This window comes from Notechis scutatus, chromosome 5, assembly GCF_049901735.1.
Source record: "Notechis scutatus isolate UNSWTSFEM ecotype Mainland chromosome 5, rNotScu1.2, whole genome shotgun sequence".
In the NCBI taxonomy this organism is placed as follows: domain Eukaryota; kingdom Metazoa; phylum Chordata; class Lepidosauria; order Squamata; family Elapidae; genus Notechis; species Notechis scutatus.
In genome coordinates, this window is record NC_142013.1 from 77,362,090 (window position 1) to 77,377,417 (window position 15,328).

Sequence of the window (15,328 nt, forward strand, 5' to 3'; positions counted from 1 at the left end):
GCATTAGTTGGGCATATCATGGATTGCCAATAATTGTCCATGCCATAGTATGTTGCACCAGCCATAGCTTCCGGGTCTAGTTATAGTTAAAAGCTTGTGAATAAAGAATTTCTTCTGTTCACTCAATGTCCCATTCTTCTTCTGGCTCTATTCATATAATGTATTAAAAGTGACAGTTTATCAAATTAATGTAATTATTTGGTTCACATAACACTTACCAGCTAAAATCAACTCACTTACTTAAAACAATTAACTGATAGATTCTAATATTTGACACAAGTAGCAAACTACAACAATGCCAAAATTATGGCCCTAACATGAAACACATACTCAGATGATCAACGTACATTTATATATGTTAAGACACTTGATGCATTTATTCACAAAGTTGACTGCTAATTCTGTGGAAAATATTGTAAGAAAAAATACTCTCACTTGCCCAACCATTTTATTTCTAAGTTATTCCTTCAAAAGGTTCTCCCACTGCTTCCCACATAAAAAGAAATAAAAGAACTGGTGGTGCCCTAATGAGATCTAATATACTCAAGTAAAGAAAAACAAGCAAAAGAAAAAGAGCTATGTGAATAGAACTGGAAAATGAAAGATTACTACATGAATATCTATAAAGTTAACACAGAGAAATATTTTGATTAACAGTTTAGAGCAGAGGTCTTCAAACTTGGCAACTATTAAGACTTGTGGACTTCAACTCTCAGAATTCCTCAGCCAGCATAGCTTAAAGTTGCCAAGTTTGGAGACTTCTGGTTTAGAGGGTCAGTTCAACATTTTGACTTCACGCTAATTCTTCTATTTAAACATCTCCCTTTAATAATGCTATTGGGGAAAATGTCCCCTCCCCCTTCTTTACAAGGTTGTGGTATCATAACAGCGGCAAACTGTTTCAAATCATTATAAGAAACGCCCCCTACTGTTTGTTCTCTGTCCCATTTGTGTCCATGGAACCATTTAAGACATTTCTGAGTTGAAAGGATTAACCTACGATATCATTGTTGCCCAGGGGACGCCTGTGGGGGCTCCTTTAATGTCTCCATCAAGGAGCTGGAATGAATGACGGCAACTAACCCCACAATGCAGCAGCACACAGGTCTCAAATGCAGGCTTGCTAAATTTCCAATTTAGCAATTAGCATCCTAACCATGTGAGCCACCATGGTGAAAATAGCATTGGTGAAAATAACCTTTACTACCACCATAGGCCAGTGTCCTCATAGAATTACAGGATATCAATAATTGATTGCGTGGACTAGATTATTTACACTATAGCTGGATGTGCCACAGAGATTCACTGATACCTGCCTAATTGCCTTTATTATTTTAGATTCTTTTAATTAAAATAAATGAACAGGATACTAGAGAAACAAATCACTAACCTCATGCATAACATGTATTTCAGTAATGCTGCTAGGTGCTACATAGATTCTAGAGTTGATCTTAGAAAAAAATGTGTGATCACATCCTAAAAATTTTGTTCATTAATCAATAAATTGCTATTTTGTTAATGGTTAAACTAACTCTTGCTACCACTCTGTGAGAGTACCATAATATTTTCTCAATATTCCAAATGTGCTCACATGTACGAAAAAGATTGGGAAATTCTGTTCCACAGCTGCTGGGTTGAAGAGAACATTGAACAGAGAGGAAGGAAACATCCATGAATAGAATCAGCCCATGGCACAGAAAAATCAATCACCTGAGAGTGAATGTATCATAATGCAGTTTGCTGTAATCAACTTTCCTATTCTTAACTCTATTGGGAAGATAGCACCTTGTATCTTACCAGTAAGGATGGGCAAAATGGTCAAGCATGAATTGTTCTGTACCCAGAATAGCTATTTTGAAATGGTTTGCATCCAAACTGAACATGAACGTTAAGATTGGATACTCAATGAAACAAATAATTCAATTGTTGTGGCAGAAATGTGTGGGAATCAACAGCAGGAAAAATTAAGGCTGATGCTGATGTTAGCCACAACAACCTAGGAGAAGGGGGGAAGTGCCAAGAAGTTTGGGGCACAGGAAAGCACCATGTCTCCTTGCTTTTGAAAAAAAGTAGCAGATAATTGTCCTACAGAGTAGGCCTTGCCCTACTCAGTCCATAAAATTACTTTGAATCCCTACAGCTTTCTGTACCTATAACACTCTGATACAGTTTTGTTAGTGATTCATGGCTGATTCAGAAAGATTCAGCAGAACTTCCAGGAATTAATGTTTGTTTCAGAATCAAAACAAGTCTTTATTTTCCATTTCAAGCACCCGGGCACCCCTAATATATCTTTCTGACTCTCCACTCTCAAAATAGAAGTTGGTTGAAAATGTACAGGTCCTTAGGAAATAAAGTTCTCAGGAGCAAGAAAGACACTTCCCACTGTCCAGTCTAACACTTCAGGATTCTCTCTATAACCCAAAGCAAAGTACTGACATCAGCCACTTATCATTTTATTTTCTAAGGAAACATAAACAATCTATAGAAGCTATAGAATTATTGTTCAAAATATAGCTATAGAATTATTGTTTGAAATAATACTTTAAAATTGTACTGGTTTCCGAGCATTTATTCCCAGTTTCGGGCCAAAAAAAAATCCATTGGGGAAAATGGAATCACACATAATGACCATCATAAAAAAATAGTAGTAATTTTGAATCCAGTTACAATGCCTCAACTTACAACCACAATGACTTACAATTATAATTACAGGCTTATTTATAATCATACATTGAGGATTACCTGTATTCCATTTTTTTATGCATCACTATCAACTCATACAAATCAGCAAATTACTTCTTTTAGCATTCCTTAATTTGGTTTAATCCCAAATAATTTCATCTATATAATTTAATTCCATTAATTCTTCTATAAACTCCTTGAATTATTTATTTATTGATTGATTGATTGAATTTATATTGCTGCCTATTCGCCCATGGTGACTCGAGGAGGCTTACAGAATGTAAAACCATATTTAAAATAAAAAACAATAAAAACTAACAAAAAGAATCAAATAAATTAATAAAGTACAATAGAACAAATCTGGGTGAGAAATTATAAGGCAATCAAGTTTTAAACACACAGTCACTTAATTTTCAATGCAGGTAAGATCACAATAACAAAATATATGGAGAAAAAGATCTTATTATCAGTTGTTACATAATTTTGCAGCGTGCCTAAAGAAAAATGCTTTGCTACAATCATATATCCTAGCAAATTTCTTTACTGAATGAAATTTCATTTACAGAAAGAAAGCTATTAAAAATGATCTTTCTGCAGTGAAAGTGAAATTAAAATAATGATATTGATGAAATGATTACAATGTTCTAATTTACTTTTGAAAATATATGAAAAATAGTATTTCCTTTTTGTTTTTTTAAAATATTTCTTCAAAACTTAGTGGCAATGCCTCTTCAAAACTTAGTGTACATGTGTAATATAGAATTTTAAAATGATACAGTGCTAGTCTCTCTTATCATAAACACCTTTGCCACTCATTTCTTGAAACTTTTTAGCAGAGTTTAAAACTTTTTAGAGGTTTTAAAATGGACAGTCTAGCAAAAAGAATAACAAGTTCTAATATCATTAGTCATTTTATACTAAGCAGAAATGCATAGGCATTATTCATCCCAATGAGGAAAACAAATTCTGGCAAGCAGCATTTTTAATGAGCTCTGCAGCAAGTGAAGTTAGGATGACTCAACTCTTCACTGCAGTGTTGCTAGAGTGCATCAAACAGAAGGATCAAACAAAGAAGAAGAAAAAGAAGTGCACAGATATAACAGTTTGTCCTGAAAAAAATTCCTCTTTAAATCATTCCTGAAAACCATTGATCAAATCTTTGTTTACTATAAATGATAAAAACAAATATAGGTAAGAGAGGCCAGTATTTTCATGGACTGAATACTACTGAAAGTGGAAAATAAGAGACAATGGACAGATTTCTATTGTTCTGAAACTCTATTGATTTCTATGGAGGCTGACACTTTTCACTTTGCTCATAACATTTTTGAAAACAGAAGGAAAAGAATGAAGCCACCAAATTTCTCTGAAATACTGAATTATATCTAAGTTGCTGATTTGTGTTGTTTCACAAGGTTTTACCATTTCTCTTATGCAGTATGCCTGAATTTCATCTAATCACAATAACATGCTAGACAAGAGAAGCTGAAATTAAACCTAGATAAAATAATGTTGGGGTTAAAGAGAAAATTGGATTTGGAATTCGAAGCAAAACCTATTTTGAATGGAACTTCATTCTTTCACAAAGGACTGTTTTTTTGTTTGACAGTATTATTAAATTTGCACTGGAGTCTGAGTTACGTAGTGATGTATATAACTTCTGGCTAATACAACTTCTGTTACAATACCCTAACTGCATTAAAATAGTTTCCACAATACCTAGAACCTACACAATACCTAGAACCTACCACTGAAAACAGACAACTGTTTCCTTTTTCATTTAACAAGCTAATTTGAGTTATTAACTTAGCAGAAAGATGGCCCTAAATTTAATAATTAAAAATTAAAAATATTAAATAAAACTTTGAGGATAAAAATAAAAGTTTATAATAGAATCTAAATGAGGAAAAATGGCTTTAAAACAGAAATGGTCATATATCTTTTAGACGGTGAATAATTCTGATCACTTCATCTCAAAAATATACTGGATCTTTATAAAAGTTGCAGAAAAGAATAATAAAAATGACCACAGAACTGGAATCACATGTCTATAACTAAAGATTCCACCATTGGAAGAGGACTTTTTTTAAAAAAAAAGGTAGAACTTTTTTGGACTAATTATCATGAAATAGATATGGCCTTAATCCATAGGGGTTCATTCTTAGTGCCCTTTTAAGAAGTTTCAGTTTAAGCACTAATGGATATTTAGTTATTGTTAATTACTATTTCTGTTACTAACTCCAATTCCACAAAGTTAATGTCCTCTGTATATGTTGAAATTTAACTTTATTAATTCCAGCAAGGCCCATGCATTGTGAGATGATCTGTTTTTTAATCCCATCATCCATTTTGTGATACAGATTTGGAGGACAGGGACCATCAGATTATTCAAAACATAAAGCAACAGTGATTATGAAAATATACTTAAAGAGGTACCAGCCTTTCACGTGTGCATTAAAGCAAATTAATTCCCTCGGATTCAAAGATAGCATCATTCCTTTCAACTAAATTTACTTGAAAGAAGATTTAACATTCTTTAAGCCTCTAACACAGGGCTGTCAAATTTGCATCCAGCGGGCCTGATGCGTCACACGCTGGCCATGCCCACATCTTATTTAGTGAAGAGGAAAAAAGTTGTGATACGTCATGTGATGATGCTGTGACGATGCAAGTTTGACACCCCTTCCCTAACATAACATTAAGAAAAACCTTTAAAATAGCTTTTTTATTTGTCTACTTTGGTTATTGTAAGTATTTTACAAAAGTAAGATTATTATTTCTGCCTTTGGAATTCACATTCTTTCCTATTCAAAACTGCAAGTAACAACTAAAACGTACAAATGCAAATAATAAAGGCAGGATATAAATAATAAACAAATACCAGTGATTAAAACAGGGACAGCAAGAGGTAAAGGCACTGAAAAGATCACTGGTTGCTGACCTTTTATTCAGATAAAGGTCTCTTGTCCTCTGCCTGATCTGTTTTTTCCCCCTTCTCACAAAGCGGAAAGGTTGCCTAAACAAGCTATCGCTAGCTGCTTTTCTTCACTGCGCAGCACTCTCCTGTTACCTGCAAGTTGACAAGCTCAACTCTGTGACCTTAATTAGTTGTTTAGAGCCCTAAACTGAACAGACCTTGATCAGTTTCGCTGAAGGGTATATTTGTCAGGTGTAAATGTTGAGTGTGGGTTGGAAAATGAATTTTATAGCACTGTTTACCACAACATTTCCAAATGGTTACTAACTGAGGTAGTTGCTAAAAAGGAATGGCTGTATGAAAAATACAAGTGATTGTCAAGACAATCTATTCTTCAACTTAAACTATCATTCCAAAACTTTCAATTAGTGCGTAATCCTCCAGAGCAGACAAGTTAGAAAACAAGCAACAACAACAAAGCAAATAAAAACAAAGTCTCAAACTGACTGAAAAAATGGAAGAATCATCATTAAGGTAACATCGCCTCAAGAGTATCATGGGAGAAAATGGACAAGCAAACTCTAGCCATTTTTGGCTCCATTATCTTTTGAAAATGAATTTTCAGATAACTGCTATTAATAAAACCGACAAGCAGTTTTACAGATTGTTTTGAAATCCCCACCTCCCCGATGAATGATCAAGTATGGAATGGTAATCTACATGCAAAGTGTGAAACAGTAAATTCTCTTCTGCCTTATAACCCAGTTTCTTAGGTAATGGAAATATAACTTTACAGCACTCAAATTGTGACTGGCATCTCTTGTCATTAAGTGAAGGGGGAAAGAAGAAAGAAGTTATTTATTTAGGCAATCTCTCCTGTGTCTGACCTCCCCTCCTCAGAGGGGAAAGACTGGTAAGGAAAGAATTTCAAGAGAGTAACAGGCACACAATGGAAATAATTGGCTTTTCACATACTGCAGTCAGAGTTGCTGAGCTACTGCATTTCTCTGATATTTATTCTCCACTGTGTACCTGCTTATTGTCTTGTAATCCCTTCCTTTCCAATATCTCTGCTATGCAAGTGGGAGGGGGAGAGAACACCAATAGGTCACGGCACAGAACAACACATACTGAATGTAATGGTGATTACTGATTGAGGGCGCTGCAGAGGTCGTAAATGCAGGCACTGATCATAACATTATTTTTTCGGCATGGTTGTAACTTTCAGCAATGTTCACTGAAAGACAGTTGGTAAGTGAGGACTACCTACATGCATAACCTTGATAGAGTTATAAGTGATTATCTGAAATGATCATCAATCTTTTTCACTTTTTTTCTTCCAAGATCCTTGGGATGTAACAATTGAAATTGTAGTCCTCTGAACAGAAACTCTAAAAAGAAATGTGCAGGAGGATCTGTAGTAAATATATCTTTTTGGACTTGAAGTTGCTTTTGATACCAGTACTATCATGATATTTTGATCATGGAAAACACAATGCAGTTCTACTTCTAGATCAGGCCGGATGCATCACCCGCCTGGTTTAGTGAAGGGGGAAAAATGTCCCGATACGTCACGTGATACCGCCGTGATGACATGAGTGTGACACATCCCTGTCCTAGATGAAGAAAGCAGATTATTATGGGAAAATAATAATAGTATTCCAGCCATCTCAGGCATCATTTTAAATTTCAAACCAAAGGGATTACTGCCTTCACAGGCTCACTGGTCCTTAGAACACTCAAGTGTACATCCTTATTAGAAAGGATGGTACCACTCTACTTCGTTTTATTTATTTTTATCACAAGGCTGCCAATTATCATTACTTCTATCTTCCAATATTCCAATCCAATAATGAACTGTATTTAAATACTATTAAGTTTAGTAATGTCAGTGAATACAGGTAGTCCTCAATTTATGGCAATTGAACCCAAAATTTATGTTGCTACGTGAGAAATTGGTTAAGTGATTTTTGCCTTATAACTTTTCTTACCACATTTGTTTAGTGAATCACTGCAATTGTGAAATTAGTAACATAGCTGTTAAGTGAATCTGGTTTTCCCATTGACATTGTCAGAAAGTCACAAAAGGGGATCACAAGACTCCAGGACACTGCAACCGTCACAAATGTGAGTCAGCTGTCACGCATCCAAATGTAAATCATGTGGCCATGGGGATGCTACAATGATCATAAGTGTGAAAAATGGCCATAAATCACTTTTTCAGTGCCATTATAACTTTGAATGGTCACTAAATGAACTGTTGTAAATCGAGGACCACCTGTAATCTGAAGATCACTAAGTACTCTGTAAGACCTACACTGTAAATTAACACTGCAAATGAATACAGGTAGTCTTCAGCTTATGCCCCAATTGGAACTGGACTTTTCATCAGAAGTTGGTGTGATCATAAAGCAAGTCATCATATGACTCGATACAATTTTATTACTATTTTCACCCTGATTAAGTGAATCACTATGGTCATTAAATGAATTACACAATTGTTAAGTGAATCAGGCTTCCAGAATTGACTCTGCTTATTGGGAGCTATCTGGAAAGGTCATAAGTTGTGATCACATGACTGCAAGATAGCAATAGCACTAGCACTTAGATTTATATACCGCTTTATAGTGCTTTACAACCCTCTCTAAGCCATTTACAGAGTCAGAATATTGCCCCCAACAATTTGGGTCCTCATTTTACCCACCCTGGAAGGATGGAAGGCTGAGTCAACCTTGAGCCTGGTGGGATATGAACTGCCAAACTGTAGGCAGCTGGCTGCAAAAGTAGCTTGCAATACTGCACTCTAACCAATGCGCCACAGAGGCTCCTAAGATGCTGCAATTGTCCCACATGTGAGCTAGTTTACCAAGCACCCAATTGTGATCTATGACTGCAAGGGTATGTGGCCATCATAACTTTGAGGCAGATCATAAGTCACTCTTTCTGAGGCTGTTATAACTTCAAACGGTTGTTAAATGGTCATAAATCAAAAACTATCTGTACAAGCCGCTATACTATTTTAGCTACTATTAAAAAGGACTCTGATGCTCTCTTCTCTGCTTTTACCTTAACAAAATTGAAATGGATTTCATTTATATCTTGCCTTTTTTTATTTCAAGGAACTCTAGGCACCTTTATTTCAAGGAATTTGGGGTTTCTTATTAGTTTTCATATTGGTGAAGATTATTAAAAAATTATGGTTTATATAACTTCCAAAAGCAGGGGAATGACTTTCCATACCAGGTGCTGAGAAATAAAAACAGGAAGCTGCTATTCTACTTTCATTCTACTTTTAGCTTCTTATACAGATGGTAATTACTGAGGAATGGGTACAAAAATACATCAACATTTTTGCCTCAGCCAGAGCAGTTCTGATTATAGTCACACTCAAATCAAGAGTTTTTCATCTTTATGAAAGTTGTTGCATTATGTCCTAAATTTATCTTTATATCTCTGTCATTCAAATTGGGATTCATGTATATTATGGTCATGATAACCAAACATTCAAGATAGTAGTTTATAGAGAAAGGCAAAAGTGTTTTTTGTTCACATTGTTCACAAAGCATACAAAAATCTGCCTTAGGCAACATTGGGAACAACCTACTTTTACTTTTGAATCCAAGACTTCTTTTTTGCCTGCTGAAAGGGGAAACAAATTTATTACAGGATTGTTACAAGAGTCAATTTAAGAGGGAAAGAAGCAGAAAGGCAAGGAAGATAAAGTACATGAAGAACTGCTTAAGCTATTCACAATGGATTACCGTGAAGTATAATACACTGTTCCATTGTGGGTAGCAGCGCCCTGGAGTTTGTTTTCTGCTTAAACTTTATTCCAAGCAATAGTGCATTGTTGTTGCCTCACTGCTAAAATATAATTAATACAGTCTTCTCCAACCACTTCTCTCTTCCTACATCCAAAAGATATGATCCTGCATTAAACAGAGAGGTGGAAATATATTTCTTTGAAATCAGATAGATTATTTGCAGAATAAGTACATAAAGCAAACATAAACTGGACAAACGGTTAAGAGCTTATCTTCTGACAAAGCTGGCCTTTTGTACCAGTTCTCTTGTCCTCTAATTAAGTTCTTAAAAGCAAATACAGAATATTCATCTGCTGAGCTGGCAACTATTAAATGTTCTGTTATCCTGATCACTATGGAATAATAACTTTTAAGGCTTTTTTTCTTGGAATATTTGTTGAATTTAAGAAGTATACATATTCAAACTCTTATTTTTATCTTATTATTTTATAAAATGTATAATTCCACATCTTAATAATCCCAAAGTGGCTATAGAACTAAAAATTTTAAAATTTAATTAAATTATTTAATTGTAAAGAAATTACTAACAAACTGTCAAAATATTGAAAAAACAGCTTAAGTTATAGAGTCAGGACAACAATATAATCTGGACAAAACTATGCAGAACTAGTGGGGAAATGGCTTCAATGAATAGATGAACTAGATGAACACACCCTTTTAAGACAACATGTGACTAAAGAGAGAAGGAATTTTTATAATCACCATTAATATTTTAGGGGCTTTTCAAATGACAAGTCTATTTTTAAGTAAAAAAAATATTTACAAATAATAATTCTTGTTTCCTTCATTTGCTGACCTACAACATTTACTTTTGTATTGGAAAGGTTTACTGCAGAAATTTAAATGTATGATGTTGGGTTTAAAACTCACCAACCAATTGTTCTATAGTCGAGCTTCATATGAATTACCTACCCTGAAAGCTTCCCTAATGACTTGTTTTCCTATTTAAATTGCATAGTGGATATTTGGAAATTTGGAAATAACTGCAAACAGTTTGTATCAATCAATTTTTATTACGGTCACAGATCAGCATTAACTGCAAACAGTTTGAAGGAAAAAGGACAACAAAAGTTATGAATATCTTAATATCAAAATATCAAACTCTATGGAATCAACGCTGTATGTGCTAGCAAAAAAGTATTCAAAAGACAGATCACGCCCCCATTCTCTTACAATGCTACTGAGAGATAGCATTAATGAGTTTCTTAGGCTATTTTAAGATATAATACGAAAAATCTATGCAGTTTGTACTGTAATCACTGTTCTGTGTTTTGAAGGTAAAAATCATTGTTCTTTTACATTTTTATATAATTTCCTCAAAATTATTACTCTTCCAAATTATTACTCCTTAATATCTAATATTAAATGTTTATTTTTTAACTTTTTAAAAATATGTTCCAATTAGTGTAAACTGAAAATATGTTGACATCTAAAAATACTTCATTTTATTAAAGGTAAAATAAAACAGCTGCACTCAACTGCATCAATGCATTTTTCCCCAAAAGCAAAGGAAATTCTGGGTTGGAAAAACTTCCTATTTTGAGCAGCTGACAGAGCAGGAGAAATTCCAAAATCCTGCAGAAGCTGCATTTTACTTCTTCTTCCTACATTATGACTCCCATAGTCATAAAACATAATTTCCAAACAGACCAACTTAAGGTTTATGGATAGCCGTGTTAACAAGTCCATATTAAGAAGTTACAATGTCATTCAACCACACTACCCTCAATTTTTTTTCTACCATTTTTCAATACAAGTATTGAATTTATAAGCAGTAATAGAAATCCTGAGTATATAGAGACAAGTCTGAAGTCCAAAATGCCAACATCTAAAGCTCAATGAGACAATAATTTAGTTTTCTAAGACATTTTTTTAATGAAGTAGAGCACAAAACTTCAACAAGATACAATAACACAATGAATTTATTATCAAATCATTTGTGTTATCTATGTTAATGCAATGTTAAAATTCTGTGATTATTTCTTCCCAAACCTATTACCCACTATGGCACTCTGAATCATGTGTGCATGCACACACTTTCAGAATAATACTTTATGGACACTCATAAAAATATATGCCATAACCAAGTGATCAGTCTTTAAACTTGTGCAATAATCTATGTCATTTTGCATCAACAGGCAGACTAAAATTTCAGCTCTGGAGAAATATTTACTAATCCACAGAATTAAGTACTGCCTTCACCAGTGCCATTTGATTCAAAGGCTACTTTGACACAAAAGCTTAAAGGCCCGTCTACAATTAATGGGGTTCACACAACACGATTATTAAACTATGGCTACTGTGTAATCCCAAATGCAAAATTGGAAGAGAAGTGGATTTTGCTGGGTAACGACTTCAAGCTCCTAAGCCAAATATTTTTTTTTTTTAGTATAACTGTGACCTTGTATGAACTGCTCGTAATATGCTATTTAAACAAATATTGCAAACCAATATTTGCCTCGTGGCCAGGTCTTCAATCTGTTAAAAAGTCTGATGAATTACGAAATCCTCAAGGAAAATGCGCAATTCAGTCCAATGAGCCATAAATGTCTCTCGGCCATCTGGGGCTAATTCCTCAAAATCTGTCCCTAACTTGGGCCAGAGTGGAGAAGTGGCAGCCTGATTGAAAAGCAAAAGAACAAGAACAAGGAGGAAAGCTGCATTTGTAAAGCTTTTATAAATATAAATGGCCTCCTCCCGCTTCCTTGGGCTCCGCGGCATTGCAGCATAAAGCTTCTTCCAGCAGGGCTGTTGAAACCAAAGCGGCATTAAGTCAAAGGGATCCAGAGAAGTGTGGACCCGCCGGGCTGGAAAAAAATATAACCGAGCGGCCACACCCTTGGGCTCCGCGGGTGGGTACCAAAGGTATGGGAGGGAAATGGGACCGAGCAACGTTTTGTTCCGGAGCGGCCTTACCTCTGCAAAGGGCCGCCAGCAGCAGAAGCGCTAAGGAGAGAAGGCTAAGGGCGAGTCTCCCCATGGTGCGTCGAGGGGCCTTTGAGCAGCTGCTGCTTCTCTCCAAGTCTTGAGATAAAACTTTTAGAGACGCCCAGAAAACGCCTTCCTCTCTTCTCGTTCTCCGCTTTGTTTTCCTTTTTCCCCCCCCTTTTCCTGCCCTCGCAGAAGGAGCGTCGATTCTTACGTAAGAACTGCAACACAACCACCCAAAGTTGGGGACCGGCCGAAAACAAGAGTGAACTGCGCTACCCCCTAAAACTGTGGGGGATGCCCTCGGGGAACCGATCAACCAATCCCGGGGAGTAGCTAAATATCGGCCGCCAATCAAAAGGGTGAAGGGAATGTCTGTTAACCTCCCTCTCCCCGCGATGTCTAAGCAGGGAAAAGACACAAGCGTTGAGTCATGGCCCCGTAATAGGAAACCCGCGGGCGAGAGCTCCATGGGGTGTGGCGCGTTTGGGATTTATTTATTTTTAAGCTGGAGGGAAAGGGTGCTTATGGAGTTAATTGCCGAGAGACGATTGTAAATGCTTCTGAGGTAGTGGAGTTTGCTCCCGGGGCAAGAATTTAGAGATTTAGTTCGCTCGCAAGTCTTTTGATAAACGGTCCTGGCTATTAGAATTGAAGCTCATGTCCTTCTGTATTGTACCCTCTATATAGGGACTCGAGGACTCTCCTTATATAATTCCTTAACGTGGTAAAAAACAACAACGAGAAATGCTTATTTTTAATTTGTTTCCATTTTCAGTTGTGGTTAGCGTCCAAATAAAAACATTCGGTTTTGTGACGGGTGACTTTTTTTCGGACTCTCTTCAAATTTCAACTTTTGCCAGCTGCTCACTCTGGATCCAAACTAATTTAAGAAGATTGTTGTGAGTTGATCTGTAAGAGACATCATATGCTTTGAACATTCATATAGGCGTATAAAACAGGATCAACTCTCAACAATCATCTTAAATTGGTTTCTTAAAGTTGTTTAGGAGAACTGTTTTGAATTGGTGTAACAGGTTTCATGCTTTTCAATTGCTTCACCCAAGCAGTTCATAATTGATAGTTGCAGAATTGAATTAGGAATTTCTGCAAAGAAACAATTCTCTGTTAAGTCTCATGCCTCTTCTGTGATATATCATTGTGTGTGTGGTAGTTCTATAGAGTTATGTAACAGGTTTTTCCAAAAAGATACTCAAAGTGAAAAAAAGTTCCATTAGCAATGGTGGAACAAAATTCAGTATCCGTGCAATGCAGCTGTTGGGATCTGACAGGAGGTAAAGACTGAAATTATACAACATGCTTATCCTCAATTGGATTATTCAGTCCAAATTTCTCTGTTCTAATACAGGTAATCCTCAATTTACAACTATTAGTTTAATAATTGTTTGAAGTAAGATAATGCTGAAAAAAGTTATGACCAATTATTGCACTTGCAACCATCACAATATCTCAGTAATTACATTATCAAAATTCAAGTGTTTGTATTTCTGAAGGGTCATGTGACCATTCCCAGTCAGCTTCCAACAAGTAAAGTCAAGGGATTGCTGGATTTCCTTAATGACTAAAGCAAAACTGGTTGTAAAATCAGGCTGAACTTACTTAACAATTGCATTGCTTAGCAATGGAAGTTCCCATTCCAATTGTAGTTGTAATTCGAGGACTAACCACATTAAGCCATATATTAAGCTCATAGGCTGCATTCCTATAATGTGCCAAGCTTAAAAAAAAGTTTGCCTTTCAATTTTGTCATGCAAACAGATAAACAATATCACTAAATATTGTTAGATTCCACATTAATTTTATATGCTTAGAATAATTAATAGCCAATGGTAAAACAAGAAGTCGATATTGTCTATTTAATGTAGATGGATCTGTAGTGTACAAGATGAAATGCTTTTCCCCTTCAGGGCAATATTTGTTGCAACTTTCCCCCCCCTTCTTCCCAGATACATTAGACTTTAATTCCCAGTTACTTATCAATCAAGTAAGTATGACTGCTGTGTGCCTACATGAACTATGTGAACAAACAGTAAAACACCATGGCAGGAGCAGTCTCACACAAAAGGAATAGCAAATTGAAGTGGAAATGGAAAGGATGGATGTATGTGTAAGCTTCCATATTGGACCGTTATCATAAAGACTTTTTATGTTTGAAGCACAGGAGTTCCCTGCTTAGGCTGCTATTTGAATGGTCTTTGTGAAGAAAACAGTCGTTATTATACTTGCAAACACATATGCTAGTAGCCGATTTAATAGATAAAAGTTGGGAAGTTCAGGAGGTTACATTCTCTCAATGGTAAGCCAATTCAGCATATGCAAAGCATACAATATTATGTTTGAAGTAAGATAATGCTGTCTAATTGCTGTGATATTAAAAATACTTTTAGTGTTAAAAGTCACAATCCCCAACATCTTTTAAATTTCAAAAACATTTACTTGTAATGATTGTAACAAATATAGTAATTGTAGATCTGATAAATCTCACTTAATAACTTATTCAGAGATTGTTACAGCTTAAGTGGACTGAAATATAGTAATTCTATCTTCTTATATCGGGAAAGTATTTTTTTTTCAGAATTTGTGCCTGATTTATGTGAGTAGATATTGCATTAAGCAGGCTGAAAATATTGCTTTGTTTCCTAGATCTGTATGCTTTCATATATCATGTACTTAGCCATCTACTTTCTTTTTTTTCTTTCCTTTTTTGCTAAATATTGCTGCCTGAAAAAGGAACTATTTATATCAATATACATTGGTGAACTATACATAGTCCTGTGTGGTTAGCTGGGAGCAGAAAAGATCTGCCAGAAAGTCCTTATGGCATCCAAAGTCCTGTATCTTATCAGTGGCCACAGTACTCCTGCTGAATGCAGAAGCAAGGAATTATGCTTTAAGTTGCCAAAGTGAAGTTTCACTACAAAAACTAAATAAAAAGGGATTTGAATTAAAAAGA

The 15,328-nt window shown here is 35.4% G+C and overlaps 1 protein-coding gene across 9 annotated transcripts in view; it reads right to left on the minus strand.

Moving 5' to 3' along the window:
* CD99 (CD99 molecule (Xg blood group)) overlaps positions 1–12,805 on the minus strand; it is a 48,666-nt gene extending 35,861 nt beyond the window's left edge. For 7 of the 9 annotated variants that reach the window (XM_087967071.1, XM_087967068.1, XM_087967073.1 and 4 more), the window contains exon 1: positions 12,343–12,652. In XM_087967071.1, coding sequence (XP_087823197.1) covers positions 12,343–12,406 — 64 coding nt within the window. In that variant the 5' untranslated portion in view covers positions 12,407–12,652. Of the gene's footprint in view, positions 1–12,342 lie in introns of all 9 variants that reach the window. The other 2 variants (XM_026666882.2, XM_087967070.1) reach the window with 2 other exon arrangements.
* Between the last annotated feature and the right edge of the window lie 2,523 nt (positions 12,806–15,328).